This window comes from Coffea arabica, chromosome 6c, assembly GCF_036785885.1.
Source record: "Coffea arabica cultivar ET-39 chromosome 6c, Coffea Arabica ET-39 HiFi, whole genome shotgun sequence".
In the NCBI taxonomy this organism is placed as follows: Eukaryota; Viridiplantae; Streptophyta; class Magnoliopsida; order Gentianales; family Rubiaceae; genus Coffea; species Coffea arabica.
This window is the reverse complement of record NC_092320.1, coordinates 10,436,692-10,453,012: the sequence shown is the minus strand read 5'-3', so window position 1 is coordinate 10,453,012 and position 16,321 is coordinate 10,436,692. Positions and strand designations below refer to the sequence as shown.

Here is a 16,321-nt window from a genome sequence, read left to right as displayed (position 1 = left end):
GGGTGGGGGGCCGGGGTAGGAGACTGGGTGCTGGCAGGGAAGAAAGGGGGAAGGGGGACACTTGATTCTTGAAAGCTACAACCTAAAGAAAGTATGAAGAAAATTAAAACAGATGGGCCTCAGCAAGGAAGAGAAAATTTGAAAAGTAACGAAAAAGTAATTAAGGGAAAAGCCCCACATGTATGCATGCATCAGCAATTCAAAATAATGGAAAAATAAAGAAAAACTCCACCCCAAAGTGGGGTAGGATTCTGTTCATAGGCAGGATTCTTTTTGAAAGGTAGTAAAGGGGATGTGAGTACACAGAACAGAACGATTTGTCAGAAAGAAAACCATAAAAACTAGAAAAAGCATTAAAAGGAAGGATAGAGATTAGAGAGGGAGAGGAGCAAAATGAGCAGCCAGCCAAGAGCCAAGCGGGTTGGAAAAGTAGTGGTCAAAGTGTCAAAGTCCAACACAGGAAAGTTTTGAATTCAGTCAAGGGTGGACGCTCTAGCCTTTTTCGAGGGGCAAACTACTTATCTAATTCCCTCGCAAACAAAAATTCTTTTATATTCAATATCATTTCATCAATTGTTCTTGCGGCCTTTTGCCTCGGTTATCCTTCAACATATCATCCTCCAGGGCTTTTTTTTTTTTTTTTCCTGATAAACTACCTACCTTGATTGAGGTTTCTAGCAATTTCTCTTGGCTCCCTTGTAGTTTTCTATATTACATTTACCTCCTGATTTGCAATTTTAGCATGACAATAATGTTAATCCATACTGACAAATAATTCATATGAAATACTAGGGCTGCAAACGAGCCGAGCCGAGTCGAGTTTTGAGCTCGACTAAATTTTACCAAACTCGAGATCGAGCTCGACTCGAATAAAGTCGAGCCGAGCTCGAGCTCGAAAAAAATAAAAAATAATTATTTTATTTTTAAAAAAATAAATAAAATAATATTTTTTTTAATAAATAATAAAATATTAAGGATATATACCTAATTTTACTATAAAAATAAAAAATAAAAAAATATATAATATACGTAATTTTATTATTAAATAAAAATAAAAAAAATATATATATATATATACTCAAGCTCGCGAACCTAACGATCTTAATATTCTGAACTCGAGTTCGAGCTCGAGTCGGCTCGCGAGCGGCTCGATTCGTTTGCAGCCCTGTGAAATACTAAAGACTATTTCTCATTCTCAAATCATTCTTCCCATGGCTTATAGAAAATTCATATAACAAATTCAAGTGAAAATCAACTTGCAAATGCATCACATAAAAGACAGAAATTCATAGTGAGAGGTAAATATAATATTTAAAATCTCGTGGAGACGAAACGAGGTGAAATTGTCAGAAATTTCAAGGGAGGCCGGATTCATCGAGCAGCTGCATCATGATATTTCCTTGGCTCGCCGGTAAATCGCTGATTTTCATGAGATGGAACTGCGCACTTCCCCGGGGCCGGGGGAGAAATTGTGTCCTGCTGAGATGGACGCAAATGAATTGACTAGCAGAAATCAATTGAACATCAAATATGGGGGGCACCAAGCTTGGAGCTCGTGATTCTAATTCTTGGCCTTCTAATAACTTTTAGAAAACCGTGTGTAATTTATTTGCATTTCTAGACCAATAATCGACTGTCCTTCCAAGAAAAGCCTTAAGATGAACGGTCGAGATGAATCGACTCGTAAAACAGCAGCCATTAATTGGTCCTTCTTTTTCCCCCATTTTTTTTTAGGTGGCTTTCTTTTTTTCGTTGTTTTTTTTAACACCAATTTGTTGCCTATATATGCACTTGTCATCAGGCCATAAATTCAGAAGGCAATTTTACAGACTTCAAAATGCAAAATGAAGGGTCAGAAGGCATCTCTACAGGTCACCATCCACCAACCACCAGCGTGAGGATAATACATAGCACGTTTTGCTGCAAGTCAGAATTGTGCATTATGCAAATACAAATTTTGCTCCATCTACGTAGAAAATTTGGACGTGTTTATGTTTCAAAAAGCTCTTACAAGCCACCACTTTCTTGGACCTGAAAACACTGCATCAAAAAAATCTGGACAATGTAAACATCATGACTGTTGAATGGCCATGAATCTAAAATCTTGTGGAATGAATTATTATTAGATTCTCAATATGGTACCACAACGCAAATTCCTTCCGTCCACAATAATGAAGACAGAAACTGTGTTCTCATTTTTCAAGTACAACAACCATTAAATAGCAACATTACCCCCATTTGTTTAACTAAGAGAGCTCTATTTGGCCCCCTGTATTCTAATAACCAGGAGGGCTTTCTTGAAAACATTTCGCCAGCGGGTGCATAGGTACTCACGGGTGCTGATTCACTGGGTTCGCCTTCACCTGTTTAGGTATCCCCTCCCCCTAGTGTAGAGTAGGGGTAATTGTAATGAAAAATCTATCGTGTCGACAAAAAAAATAAAAATTACACCCACTTGTTTGATCATCCTCTGCTTGGCATGGACGGCAATATGCTCGAACCAAACAATATTCGAATATGTCAGTAGACGCCGGGTTCTAATGGCTATAAGTCGAACGAAATCAGACGCTTGCAAAACTTTGAAAATTTGTATAAGAAACTTAAATCAACAAGAATTAGAACCAAAAAGTTGAAATTCATGGAATCTGAATTAATCTTTGGCGACCCCATTTTATGAAATGCACAACACCACCATGCCTGAATTGTCTAGAATTCAGAATTAGAAAGTTTCTCATCTCCTTCTGGCCAACTTATTTTATACAAGTGGGTGTTATAATAAAGATACCTTGAAATCGAAGCATCATGCCCATAGGCCAGAAGAACACTGAATCTTCTTCTTTCCGTACAAAGAAGACCAAACTTGAAGTCGCCAGAACAGAAGATTCTGAAAAGTCCAGAGCATCTTCCACCTGCATTTGGTTCCTCGGATTGAATTAAGTTTACAATCAAACAGTTGAGGATCTGATTTCAGCCACGCAGCCTTATTTTCCCTCTGTTTATAGTAATTTGTTTTTAAATCTATTCTCTTAAAATTTCTAGTTGTAGGGGAGGTCGTATTGGGGGCGAACTCCTCTCCACTGCAATGAGGAGAATTTCTCTCCATTACGCCCTAACCAAATTAATTAAAAAAAATCAACATCATTCATAATATGTTTCGTCACTTGTGTAAGTTATACATAAAATTTTGCCATATGATTAATCGCTATAACTGTTTGATACAATTTTGACTCATGTTCAAATATTTTCGTATAAATCGAACGCCAAAAATATTCTCAAAAGAGTATCATTTTTAGTATGTTGATCAACGGATCAAAAGAACAATAATGACAAAATCGGATGATTTTATAAAGTTATAATAATTTAAAAAATACTTAAATGGAGAGATCAATAGAAACAAATCCAATGAAGAGTAGTACCCTTCACATATGGCGGTCTTATATACTTGCTTACCCTTAACTCTTTTTTTTTTTTTTTATTTATTTATTCTCCAATGAATTGGATTCTTAATTTGAAAACTTGACAGCCAGTTTAGTAGAAGAACATCGGTCATGTTCTTTGAAAAAGAAAATGAGCATCATTTTCTTGGTTTCAGACTTGAATTCAGATGTGGCATTATGCAGAGTTTCGTTTTCTAAATTTTATGTCGCGATCTCCTGCTTTTACTGGGAAGTTTTCAAGAATGAGAATATTCATCAATCACTACTACGTTCTTGCACCAGGGGACGCAATCATGCACATGCTGGGTTTTATGACAATCAGGAGGACAGAGTCTCCAAGATCTAACATATACACAAACGCATTGTCAAACTCGTGCTTCGGATTGTGGCCCATCATTCCATTGTAAATGATGGGATGCTTGTTTGAACTTTGAAACTGAGCCATGCATATGAATCAGCATTCTGGAGCTCATGTCTAGACTATACCGCTAGGTCCACAACTGGTGTGGTTACAGTGTCATGTACGGATGTTCTCCGAAATGATGGGGAAAGCTATAATTGACTTTCCCTTTGTGGAAATGTCTAAGGCCTAAAGAAATTTCTCAACGGAAAATGAAGGAAAGCAAACCAAATTTGATGTTTTGCTTGGCTTAATTAACGGCAAAGTGTTTGTGATTTTGGGTTTTCGTGATAGGAAATTTGATGAATCGAGGGGCTTAAACTAGAACAGGACGACTTGTTTGGGGCCACGAAGACATGTTATCTATTTTATGAGATAAATAAGGCAGGTAAATTTCATATATAATTAATTATTAAGGAACTAAAAAAAAAAAAGGATAACAAATGAGGTAAATCTTGTATGAGTATTAAGAATTTTTTTTGTCTTGGAACATTTTCAATTGAAGGATATCTTGCAAGCACTTATTCTTTAATCTTGAATATCTTTGTTTAAAGGTTTTTTTTTTTTTTTTTTGGTACAAATCGATTTAACATAGATTAAAAAATGGCATCGATACAAAATTGCACTATTATTAGTCTTCGAATAGAGAAAACTTAATAAAACTCGAGTTCAAAAGAAGACTTCAAAACCTTATAGGGGAAAAACTTGAGAGTCAAATCATGAATCTCACAATTATTGCCCAACATCTTTCCCTTTTAATACTTGTATTATCTTGCAAGATGAATAAAATTTTGACTTAAGATACGGTAGATTTGTAGTATCATGTATACGTTGGTCTCTCTTAAAACGTTTAAGTTAGAGGGAAAGTCATTTGAGGTAAAAGGACAAAACATTTGGTTATTAAGGAAAAAAAAAATTGGGAGAAAATGATTAGTGATATCTCCAGTTAATAGTTACTAAAGTTTTTGTATCTAATCAGCCATTTTTTCTCAAAACCTGAAAATTTTGTTAGACACAAAGTGAAGAAAAGTGCTAATTAAATATCTCCAGTTTTGCTTGCGAAATAACAATAATGCTTTAGGGAACTTTTTTGCAGCGATATATTAACATCACATAGAAATTGATTTGAAATTATCTAAATTTCAAAATTAGAAATTTTCCCGTATCCTCCCTCTTCGTTAGATTACCTCTTCTGCCCAACTGATTTGATCATACAAGTAGGTGTTGTAATAAAGATAGAGAAATTTGTCAAATTAGTCCCCCACATTTTTAGACAAAACTTTTTTAATCCACCATATTTAAAATCAACCAAAATAGTCCCTCAAATATAAAATTTTTTCCTAGTTTTCTCGCCAAAAAAAAAAATGCATGCCTGCCTCACATATTCGTAGTTTTAGGGCTAACTGGAATAAAATTCAGTTCCTTTCACCAAAAAAAAAAAAAAAACCACATGACTACCATTTTCTCTCAATCTTCACCCACCAAATTCTTTACACATAAGACTTCTTACTCATGCAATTCGGGATCCTCATTTTGGTCAATTGGTTATGGAAGTTTTTACTCTATGGGGTACCCTTCACCCAATGAATATCGCCCTATTCTTATGTTTATTGGTGCTGATATACAATCAATTTTATGCACTAAACCTTTCTACCATATTTTTACTAATAAATTGGTTACATCTGCAACTGAAATGGAAATCACATGCTTCATTTTGTCTTCGCAATTATGGGCACATGAGGTAAGCATGCATCTTTTTGACTGAAAAAATGAGCAAAAATGAGTCTTGGAACCAAAGAGGCAAAATGTTTATATTTAAGGGATTATTTTGGCTAATTTTATATGTGAGGGACTCAAAAAGTTTTTTGTCAAAAATGTGAGGACTAAATCGGCAATTTTCTCATAAAGTATCCTACCCATGGACCTGAATCTCCTTTCCGTACAAAGAAGACCGACCTTGAAGCCGAAGATGTTAAAAAAGTCCACAGTATCTTCCGCCAGCATTTGGTTCCTAAGATTGAATTTAAGTTTACAATCAAACAGCACTCTTTGAACTTGAGGATCCGATTCCAGCGACCAATTACCGCGGCCTTATTTTCCCTTTGTTTATTTTTTTCTTTTAATTAGGAGTAAAACGCAGTTCTGGTGCCCCCAACTTTGACCCTTGAACGATTTTGGTACCCAAATTTTGGACGAAAACAATTATGCCACCCAACGTTATAGTATTTGAGTACATTTGTTACACTTGATGTATTGTTTCAAATCACTACTAGAAAATGTCACGTGACGTTGTATGCCTAGCAACGAAATTGTAAAAAAATGTCAAAAAAGTTGGAAAATAACTAGCTGAGGTAAATTTAAGAGCTAATATATAGAACTTGGGTCACTCATTTAAAAAGAAAATAACTTAATCCAAGAAAATACTCAATCGAACTAATCATACACGATTAAAACTCCCATCTCCTCTTCTCTCTTCTCTTTTCTACATCCTCTAATAAAAAAAAAGAGTTTGAGACCCATATTTCAGTCGTACCTTTATGAATTCATCCATGAAATTAAGAAAAAATTTGTAAAATTTAGTTTCACAAAAAGAGTTTGAAACAACAATTTGAAGAGCCTTCAATTAGGGATAAACATGAAATTTCTTACAATTTCGTTGCCGAGTACACGACTTTTTCTAGAAGGAATTTGAAAAAATCTATCAAGTGTCCAAATGTGTTAAATATTATAACGATGATTACTAAATTTGCTTTCGTTTAATATTTGGATACTAGAATCGCTCTAGGTCAAAATTTTGGATACCAAAACTGCAATTGACTCTTTTTTGTTTTAATGTTCTTCTACAGTTTCTAGGGAAGGTTGTATTGTACCCTTCCTTTATGGCAGCCTTATTTTTACCCTTACATTTTTTATTCTCCAGTAAATTGGATTCTTATTTTAGAAGCTTGACAGCCCTCGTAAGAAAAAATCTACAAGTTTAGCAGACACCAGCTATATTCATTAAAAAAAAACAAAGCGAGCATCATTTTCTTGGTTTGAGATTTGAATTCAGATGCGGGTATCATGCAGAGTTTCGTTTATTAGATATTATGTCGCGGGCTCCCGTTCATATTTCGAAGTTCTCTAGAATGAACGTTCACCAATGTCCGCGTTTCGTGGAGTTAGGTAACGTATACAGACCCGCCTGATTAGATGATCAGGACTACACACATAAATAGGGGATCACATTATACAGAGTATCTAGCAAATAGAGAAAAGTCTTGTCAAACTCGTGCTTCGGATTATGGCCCATCATCGGATGTTTGAAGCTGTGCTAAGATATTATTAATCAGCATGCGGTAGCTCATCCGTAGCCTATATAGCAAGGACCACAACTTGTGTGGCTGCAAGCTCAAGTATGAATATTCTAGGAAAAGATTGACTTTCCATTTGTGGACATATCTTAAGCCTATAGACATTTCTCAATGGAAAATGAATTCAATTTAGGGGGTGCTTGGTTCCAGGGTATGGGAATCAAGAATTGGATTGAGCCCCAAAATTGTTGCTTGGTTAATGGGTATAGGTTTTGAAATCTTGGAATGATTCATGAAAAATCAGCCACTCTCCATACCCAAGTAGATTGGAGGGTTTTGATGAATCCCACATTTGATTTCAAAATCTTAAAAAAAAATTTATTTTTGGGATTTTTTAAAAATATATACTGGCTCTGTTTCTATATATTAATATTTATTTATTTATATATATAATATTTTTATTTCAATTTTGTTTTATAATATGTATATTAATATATATTTAATATATATAAATATATATATTAATATACATATTATAAAAAAATTGAAATATATATTTATAAATATTTATACTTATATATAAATATATATATATATATTTATTTCAATTGATATAATATATCTAATATACATATTAATATTAATATAATTTATATATATATATATAATAAAATATAAATTTTAATTGAAATATACATATTATAAAACAAAATTAAAATAAATATATTTATATATTTATATAAAAATATATAAATAAATTTATAAAGATATATAAATATATTTTAAACAAAAATATTTATATATAAATATATATATTGTTTATTTCATTTGATATAATATATATAATATACATAATTGAAATATACATATTAATATATATTAATATACATATTATAAAACAAAATTGAAATAAATATATTTATAAATATATAAATAAATAAATATATTTATATATTTATATAAATATAAATATAAATAAATTTATAAATATATATAAATATATTTTAAACAAAAATATTTATATATAAATATATATTATTTATTTCAATTGATATAATATATGTAATATACATAATTGAAATATACATATTAATATTACTATAATTTATATATATAATATACATAATTGAAATATACAAATTGAAATATACATATTATAAAACAAAATTGAAATAAATATATTTATAAAATTATATAAATATATATAAATAAATATATTTATATATTTATATAAATATAAGTATATTTATATTTTAAACAGAAAATTAATATTTATATATGAATATATATATGGTGGATGGGTATGTGGGATAAGCATTTGAACGAGAAAGAAGAAAGATATGAAAAGAAAAAAGAAATTAAAGGTAAAAAATTGATTATTAATTTTGATACCCATTCCTTACCAATATTTACCAAGCACCCCCATTTGTAATCATACCTTTGTCCAAAACCCATACTAATTTTTTGTAAATGATTCCAATTACAATTACGATTCCTAAACATGAACCAAAATGTTTTGCTTGGCTAACAAGGAAGAGTTTGTGATTTTAGGTGTTCGTTATAGGAAATTTGATAAATTGAGAGGCCTAAACTAGCATGGACTTGTTTAGGGTGATGAGGTCTTATTGCTATGCCTAAATGTTCAGAATTTACTTTTTTAATTTGCATTTGCTTAGTGTTTTTGGGAAGATGATAAGTTAATCTCAATCTAAAAAGGTTTTCATGCACACTTCACGTCGTAGTTATAAAATCAGACCCGAACCTCAATCCGAAGAGATGATTGATTCAACAGGTTGTCAGTCCAATCACGAGTTGACCGATTCAACTAGTAATTATATTGTATATAATATGGTAATATATTTTGAATTATAGAAATAATAATTTTTGAGTTTGTTGTTCAATATGCGATTTTATTTTTAAATTTTATCAGTTGAGCCATCGACTTATTGACTAGTTAGTGGATTTATTCTCTGTTTAGTCTAACTTTTGGGAATTTATGGCTTCATTTGCTGCTGATTTTAGTAATATTCTCTAGCTTTTATTACGTTGGTAACCAAACAACTAGTCAGAAAGAACCGTTGATGTAATCAGAGTTTTGTTACAAGATCTAGTTCTAAAGCCAAACATTACGCATTTCATCTTACTCCGTACGTTCTACAGTCATTGGTCAAATGGTTTGGGTATCTAGTACGATAGAGAAGTATTACCACATTGCTTGGCAGTTGAAGTTAGGGAACGAAACAAAGATAAATCTTTTAAGTCCAGTCACTTGTTTTCCCCTCAATCTTGCCCTGTCCTGAAATGCATGGCGGGGGGGACTTTTCATGTATTGCTGCAACCAAATTTCAACGTATTAGTGATGAGGGAAGAATTCTACTCTTGAAAAAAGAAACCGACGGGTCAACTACACCCGCCATGCATTTTCCTCTAAAAATTAATGAGATGAGATGGGATGCGATTCAGATTCTCTTTCAGTTCGTCTCGTTGCATCCATCGAAGGGTCCGACTAATTAATGACAAACAATTAGTCAGTAGAAGGAACAGCTTCTATTCTGACTTCATCTTCTACTACTTCTACTGCGTGATTGGGCAGTTGGGCCATCATCAATTAGGTCTAGCCATGAACACTGCCTGCGGCTAAATTAAGAAGCCAATTTTAGAGGGTTTTTTGTATCATCACTTTGCATAATGATTATGAGTTCACTCTTCTATTTCTATGACTCAATCTTTGTTCTTAAACTGCACCATAGGGTTTGGACTGAAAATATTTCATTCATATAGGAGATTCTATAGTCTCTTTTGCTTTCATATTCTCAAATTTAAATTCACCGTTAGGCTAGGCGATGAAATAAGTAAACTTGACTCTTACACATAATATTTCCCAAATAATATTTCGTTTGCATCATAAACACATTTTTCAACTCATCTTTTTATATTCCCAACCACCTTTTTATCTCACATACATCACATCATGAAAAGTGCTACAATAATTATTCCAAATAATATTTCAAATAATACAATATCCAAACAAACTCATTGTAACGATACCAGTATCATCATTGAGGAATACAAATTGAGGGAATAATGCATTAAAGGAACCATCGAGTTTTCCTACCTTTAGATTACTATAATTTATTGACTCATCTAAATCCAAAGTCAAATTTGGTACTTATTGAGTTTACAAGACAAGAACCACGTGTAAAACTTATATAATGAAAAATTAATAACTATTGAGTACTTGAGAAGCAATTTTCAAGAAAAGTAATATTAGAAAATGATAGGATGTGCTTACTCTTGATTTATTAGATTACTAATCTTGTAAGAAGTTTCCGCTATCAAATTCAGGATTCAAGTTAAATATATATATATATATATATATATATGCAAGTTTTATTTCAAATCGAAACATACGATCATACACAGAAAATGGACCTGGTTTTGGTTTTGGGCCTTGATATAGATCTTATCCTACAAGACCTATAACGCTATGTACAGCAGGGTTTGAATTTGCGAACTTAAATCCAAACTCGTAATATGCTTGAGTAAAAAGATGTCATTTCATTTTTTTAAATCTTTTCCTTACATGTTAGATATCTTCCTTTTTTTTTTTTTTTTAACGCAGGCATAGGATTAAATAAGGTGGAAGGAAGAAATAGAATTTCAGGATCTCTATCTAATAGAATTTAAATTCAGGATCTCTATCTAAGTTTTGAAACCTTAATTTTACACACTAAATCAAGATGCCATTGACATAATCATCTAAGTTATTTATAACATAGGATGGGAACTTATGTAAAGATTAGGATAGAAGCTCTTGAAAATTGGCATGAAATGTGTGTACATGATAAATGTAAGAAATTTATAAGGTAAATCATTTGTTAGTTGTTAGCATTTCAATTTTCCTTTTTTGGAAAAGAACAGTACAACATTTGATCCCATAAAAAAAAAAACAAAATTGAAAAACTGACAAAACGAAATTGATGCAAACAGGAAAAGAAAAGGAGTAAAAATGGAATATGAAAGTGGGTTGGGTACCCGAAGCCAATTGAGAAAGGGTATGAATTTTTTCAGTTCAGAACCATGGTAACTACGACTGATCCAAATGCAACAAATATTGGGGAAGGCTACAGCCTACAGGCTCATTTCTGTGTTAAAAAGAATATGGGCCTCATTATTGGAAGAAAATATTACATCTTCAAAAAAAAAAAAAAATAGAATATGATAAGTATTTTAAACCTCTAATTTTCATTATTTGATGTTGTATTTTTTGAGTGACTTTACTAACATTTAATTGTGTTGTCTTAGGAAAAGATTTTAGTACAACAAATTCGCATCAAGAATTATTTTTTCATTTAGGGGTACTAAAGGCCTTTTATTTTTTAGGGCATATAAAAATGCATTGGTTTGTAATCGATTTGAGCAATTTGCTACAGATAACTAAATACAAGAATTGATAATTTACGCGCCCAAAACGTTGCCGTATTGGATTCATAAATAAACACCACCACCGACAAACAACGGAAACCGCGCATTAGTCGAGCCCCCAAATTCCGACGAGCACAAATCACAAATCTTATTAAACCGCGCCATCCCAACCTTTTTCTCTCTTTTTTTTATTTGTTTTTTTTTTTTTTTTGTTTTTGGGGGAACCGTCCCTCCGGCGGTCTATAAATACTACTCTTTGCAGAGATTAAATTAAGTTTTGTTCCTTATTGGGACTCCTGATTAAGATAGGTTGCGAACTCCAGTTGATTGGCTAGGGTTTTGTTTCTCATCGGCTTGCCGGTTGCTGGTTTTCTGGAAGACTTGATTGATTGAGGCTGTTCATACGTCGTGGAGATGGGGGACGGCCCTGGGCTGAAGGAATTAGAGTATCTCTCGCTCGTCTCTAAGGTATGTTCAGAACTCGAGACTCATTTAGGTGTTGGGGAGAAGGTTTTAGCTGAATTTATTACCGAAATTGGTAGAAATTGTGAGAATGTGGATGAGTTTGATGCTAAGCTTAAAGAGAATGGTGCTGAGATGCCCGATTATTTTGTCCGGACTCTGCTGACCATTATTCATGCTATTTTGCCTCCCAAACCTAAGTCCGAGAAGGAACCTAAGGTTGAGGAAAAGAAATCAGGGTATTCAGCTTTGAAGATTGCAGATAGTAGAGAGAAAGTGAAGGAATTGGAGCGGGAGATTCAGTTGGAAGCTAGGAGTAAGCAGCGAGAGGAAGAAGAGAAAGAAGAAGATAGATACAGGGATAGACGAGAAAGGGACCGGGACAGAGATAGGGGCAGGAGGAGGGAAAGAGAAAGGGATGGAGACAGAGATAGAGATAGAGATAGGGGCAGGGATAGAGATAGAGATCGAGATAGAGGTAGGGACAGGGATAGGGATAGGAAGAGAGAAAGGGATGATGGCTACGATAATGATGAAACTAGGAAAAGGCACATGCAGAGTCGACATGAGAGGAGCGGGAGAGATGGCTATGACCGTGAAGATATTGATAACAATGAAAGAAGGGAGAGGAACAATGGTAGGCATATGGGAGATGAGCCAGAATTATATCAGGTGTATAAGGGGAGGGTGTCGAGGGTGATGGAATCAGGTTGTTTCGTTCAGCTGAATGAGTTTAGAGGGAAGGAGGGATTGGTCCACGTTTCCCAGATGGCAACTAGGAGGATAACTAATGCCAAGGATGTTGTAAAGAGGGATCAGGAAGTTTATGTGAAGGTGATTTCCATGAATGGGCAGAAGTTGAGTTTGTCAATGAGGGATGTTGATCAAAATTCTGGCAAGGATTTGTTGCCATTGAAGAAGAGTGGTGAAGATGATGGTTTGAGAGCAAATCCAAATAGTAATGGGGGTCCTGTGACTAAAACAGGGCTTTCAGGGATTAAAATCAATGAAGAAGATGATTCTATGCCTTCAAGGAGGCCGTTGAAGAGAATGAGTTCACCTGAGAGATGGGAGGCGAAACAACTCATCGCTTCCGGGGTTTTGGGTGTTAAAGAATATCCCATGTATGATGATGAAGGAGATGGTTTGATGTATCAGGAGGAAGGTGCCGAGGAGGAGCTAGAAATTGAGCTGAACGAAGATGAGCCAGCTTTCTTACAAGGCCAGAGTCGCTACTCCATAGACATGTCTCCTGTTAAGATCTTTAAGAATCCTGAGGGCTCATTGAGTCGTGCTGCTGCACTTCAGTCTGCTTTAATAAAAGAGAGAAGAGAAGTAAGGGAGCAGCAGCAGAGGACAATGCTGGATTCAATTCCAAAAGATTTGAATCGACCATGGGAAGACCCAATGCCTGAGACAGGCGAGAGGCATTTGGCACAAGAGTTGAGGGGTGTTGGATTGTCAGCATATGACATGCCAGAATGGAAAAAGGATGCCTATGGAAAAGCTCTTACTTTTGGGCAAAGATCCAAGCTTTCTATTCAGGAGCAAAGGCAGAGCCTGCCCATTTATAAGCTAAAGAAAGAGTTAATACAGGCTGTCCATGATAATCAGGTTTTGGTTGTGATTGGTGAGACAGGCTCAGGCAAAACGACTCAGGTTACGCAGTATTTAGCTGAGGCTGGATATACTACCAAGGGTAAAATTGGATGCACTCAGCCTCGGAGGGTGGCTGCCATGTCTGTGGCTAAGAGGGTCGCTGAGGAGTTCGGTTGCCGTTTGGGTGAAGAGGTGGGGTATGCTATCCGTTTTGAGGATTGCACTGGACCTGACACTGTCATCAAGTATATGACTGATGGCATGTTGCTGAGGGAGATTCTGGTTGATGAGAATTTGTCTCAATATTCTGTGGTCATGCTGGATGAAGCTCATGAGAGGACAATTCATACTGATGTGCTTTTTGGGCTGCTTAAGCAACTTGTGAAACGGAGACCTGACCTTCGTTTGATTGTCACGTCTGCCACACTGGATGCTGAGAAATTCTCGGGTTATTTCTTCAACTGTAACATCTTCACCATTCCTGGAAGAACTTTTCCAGTTGAAATACTATACACTAAGCAGCCAGAAAGTGACTACCTTGATGCTTCTCTAATTACAGTCTTGCAAATCCATTTGACCGAGCCTGAAGGTGATATTTTACTCTTCCTAACTGGTCAGGAAGAAATCGATTATGCATGTCAATGTCTCTATGAGAGAATGAAAGGGCTGGGTAAAAATGTTCCCGAGTTAATCATCTTACCAGTATACAGTGCCCTTCCAAGTGAAATGCAATCAAGAATTTTTGAACCAGCCCCTCTAGGAAAGAGAAAAGTTGTTGTCGCAACCAACATTGCTGAAGCTTCGTTGACAATTGATGGTATATTCTATGTTATCGATCCTGGATTTGCCAAGCAGAATGTTTACAATCCTAAACAAGGATTGGATTCGTTGGTGATAACTCCAATTTCCCAAGCCTCAGCAAAACAGAGAGCAGGACGTGCTGGACGTACAGGACCCGGAAAGTGTTATCGTCTTTACACAGAGAGTGCATTCCACAATGAAATGCCACCCACCACAATTCCAGAAATTCAGAGGATTAATCTTGGGACAACTACTCTTAATATGAAAGCTATGGGCATTAATGATCTTCTGTCTTTCGATTTTATGGACCCTCCTTCTCCTCAAGCCCTCATATCTGCCATGGAACAACTTTACAGTCTTGGAGCTTTGGATGAAGAGGGACTTCTTACTAAATTGGGCAGGAAAATGGCCGAATTTCCTCTTGATCCCCCTTTATGTAAGATGCTTCTAGCTAGTGTCGATCTTGGTTGCAGTGATGAGATTTTAACAATAATTGCAATGATTCAAACCGGAAATATCTTCTATCGTCCAAGGGAAAAACAGGCTCAAGCGGATCAGAAAAGGGCTAAATTTTTCCAGCCGGAGGGAGATCATTTGACGTTACTTGCGGTTTATGAGGCTTGGAAAGCAAAAAACTTTTCTGGTCCGTGGTGCTTTGAAAACTTTGTTCAGTCCCGATCTTTGAGGAGGGCTCAGGATGTTAGGAAGCAACTTCTCTCCATCATGGACAAGTATGTATTTTCATCCTTTAAACTGGTGCACTGTTGGTGATTAGGAATCTGCTCAAGTTTATGACTGTTCACATTATAATCTTTGAAAGTTTTCTTAACTGAGGCTATAGATATGGTACTGTTTTGTTTTTTAATTTGTTTGATCTGTGTTCTCTTTGCGCCTTGGCAAGTTTAACCTGATAGTAAAGGAACCTTGTTAAATTTATGTATCTTGTGGTTTAGTAACTTGGTTAACAATCTGCCTTTTGTGCGGATGAAGAAATACTACTGCATATCTTTTGTGAACAAGCAGTTACTTTGGTAGTTACATTTCTGTGACATGCTTGTATGCTTAACCATTCCTAGTGTACATGTTTCTGTAATGCAGTCATTCTCGGTTTCTTTACGTCTTTCCTCTGTAACTTAGAAGCTTGGATGCTGTTACTAAATTAATTTTGTTCTTGTACAGGTATAAATTGGATGTCGTGAGTGCTGGAAAGAATTTCACCAAGATTAGGAAGGCTATTACAGCAGGCTTCTTCTTCCATGCTGCCAGGAAGGATCCACAAGAGGGTTATAGGACCCTGGTGGAGAACCAACCAGTTTATATTCATCCAAGCAGTGCCCTTTTTCAAAGACAACCTGATTGGGTTATCTACCATGAGCTGGTGATGACCACAAAAGAGTATATGCGTGAGGTAACAGTCATAGATCCAAAGTGGCTTGTTGAACTGGCACCGAGATTTTTCAAGGTGTCAGATCCCACAAAGATGAGCAAGCGCAAGAGACAAGAACGGATTGAACCACTTTATGACAGATATCATGAGCCTAACTCTTGGCGCCTCAGTAAAAGGAGGGCTTGATTTGTCTTTGCTGTATAACCACGTTTCAGATATTACAAGCCACTTCTGGCGAAGTGATTGGAATTGGGTTTTTTCCTTGTGCTTGAATTGTATCATAGACTGTCACTCTTGTTCCTGTCTTGTAGGCCTAATTGTTGTAAATTTGGGAAATTCTTTTTTCCTTTTGAAGAGTCCACATTTTACCTTTGAAAGCCCTTTAATGACCCCAACAGAGGGGTTATTCACCCGTGCTGGTGCCTTGTTGCATATGTGCTGTGGTTTATCTCATATAAAGCTGGAAATGTCACTTTTTGAACGACATATTCTTCTATATTGGTTATGGCGTCATGCA

General features: G+C 35.1%; 1 protein-coding gene across 1 annotated transcript; it reads left to right on the top strand.

Moving 5' to 3' along the window:
• The first annotated feature begins 11,773 nt into the window (after nt 1-11,773).
• Nucleotides 11,774-16,290, top strand: LOC113692637 (probable pre-mRNA-splicing factor ATP-dependent RNA helicase DEAH5). The gene is made up of 2 exons (XM_027211098.2): nt 11,774-15,148; nt 15,597-16,290. The coding sequence occupies exons 1-2, from the start codon at nt 11,970-11,972 to the stop codon at nt 15,988-15,990; spliced, it is 3,573 nt and encodes a 1,190-aa protein (XP_027066899.1). The 5' UTR covers nt 11,774-11,969; the 3' UTR covers nt 15,991-16,290.
• Nucleotides 16,291-16,321: the final 31 nt, after the last annotated feature.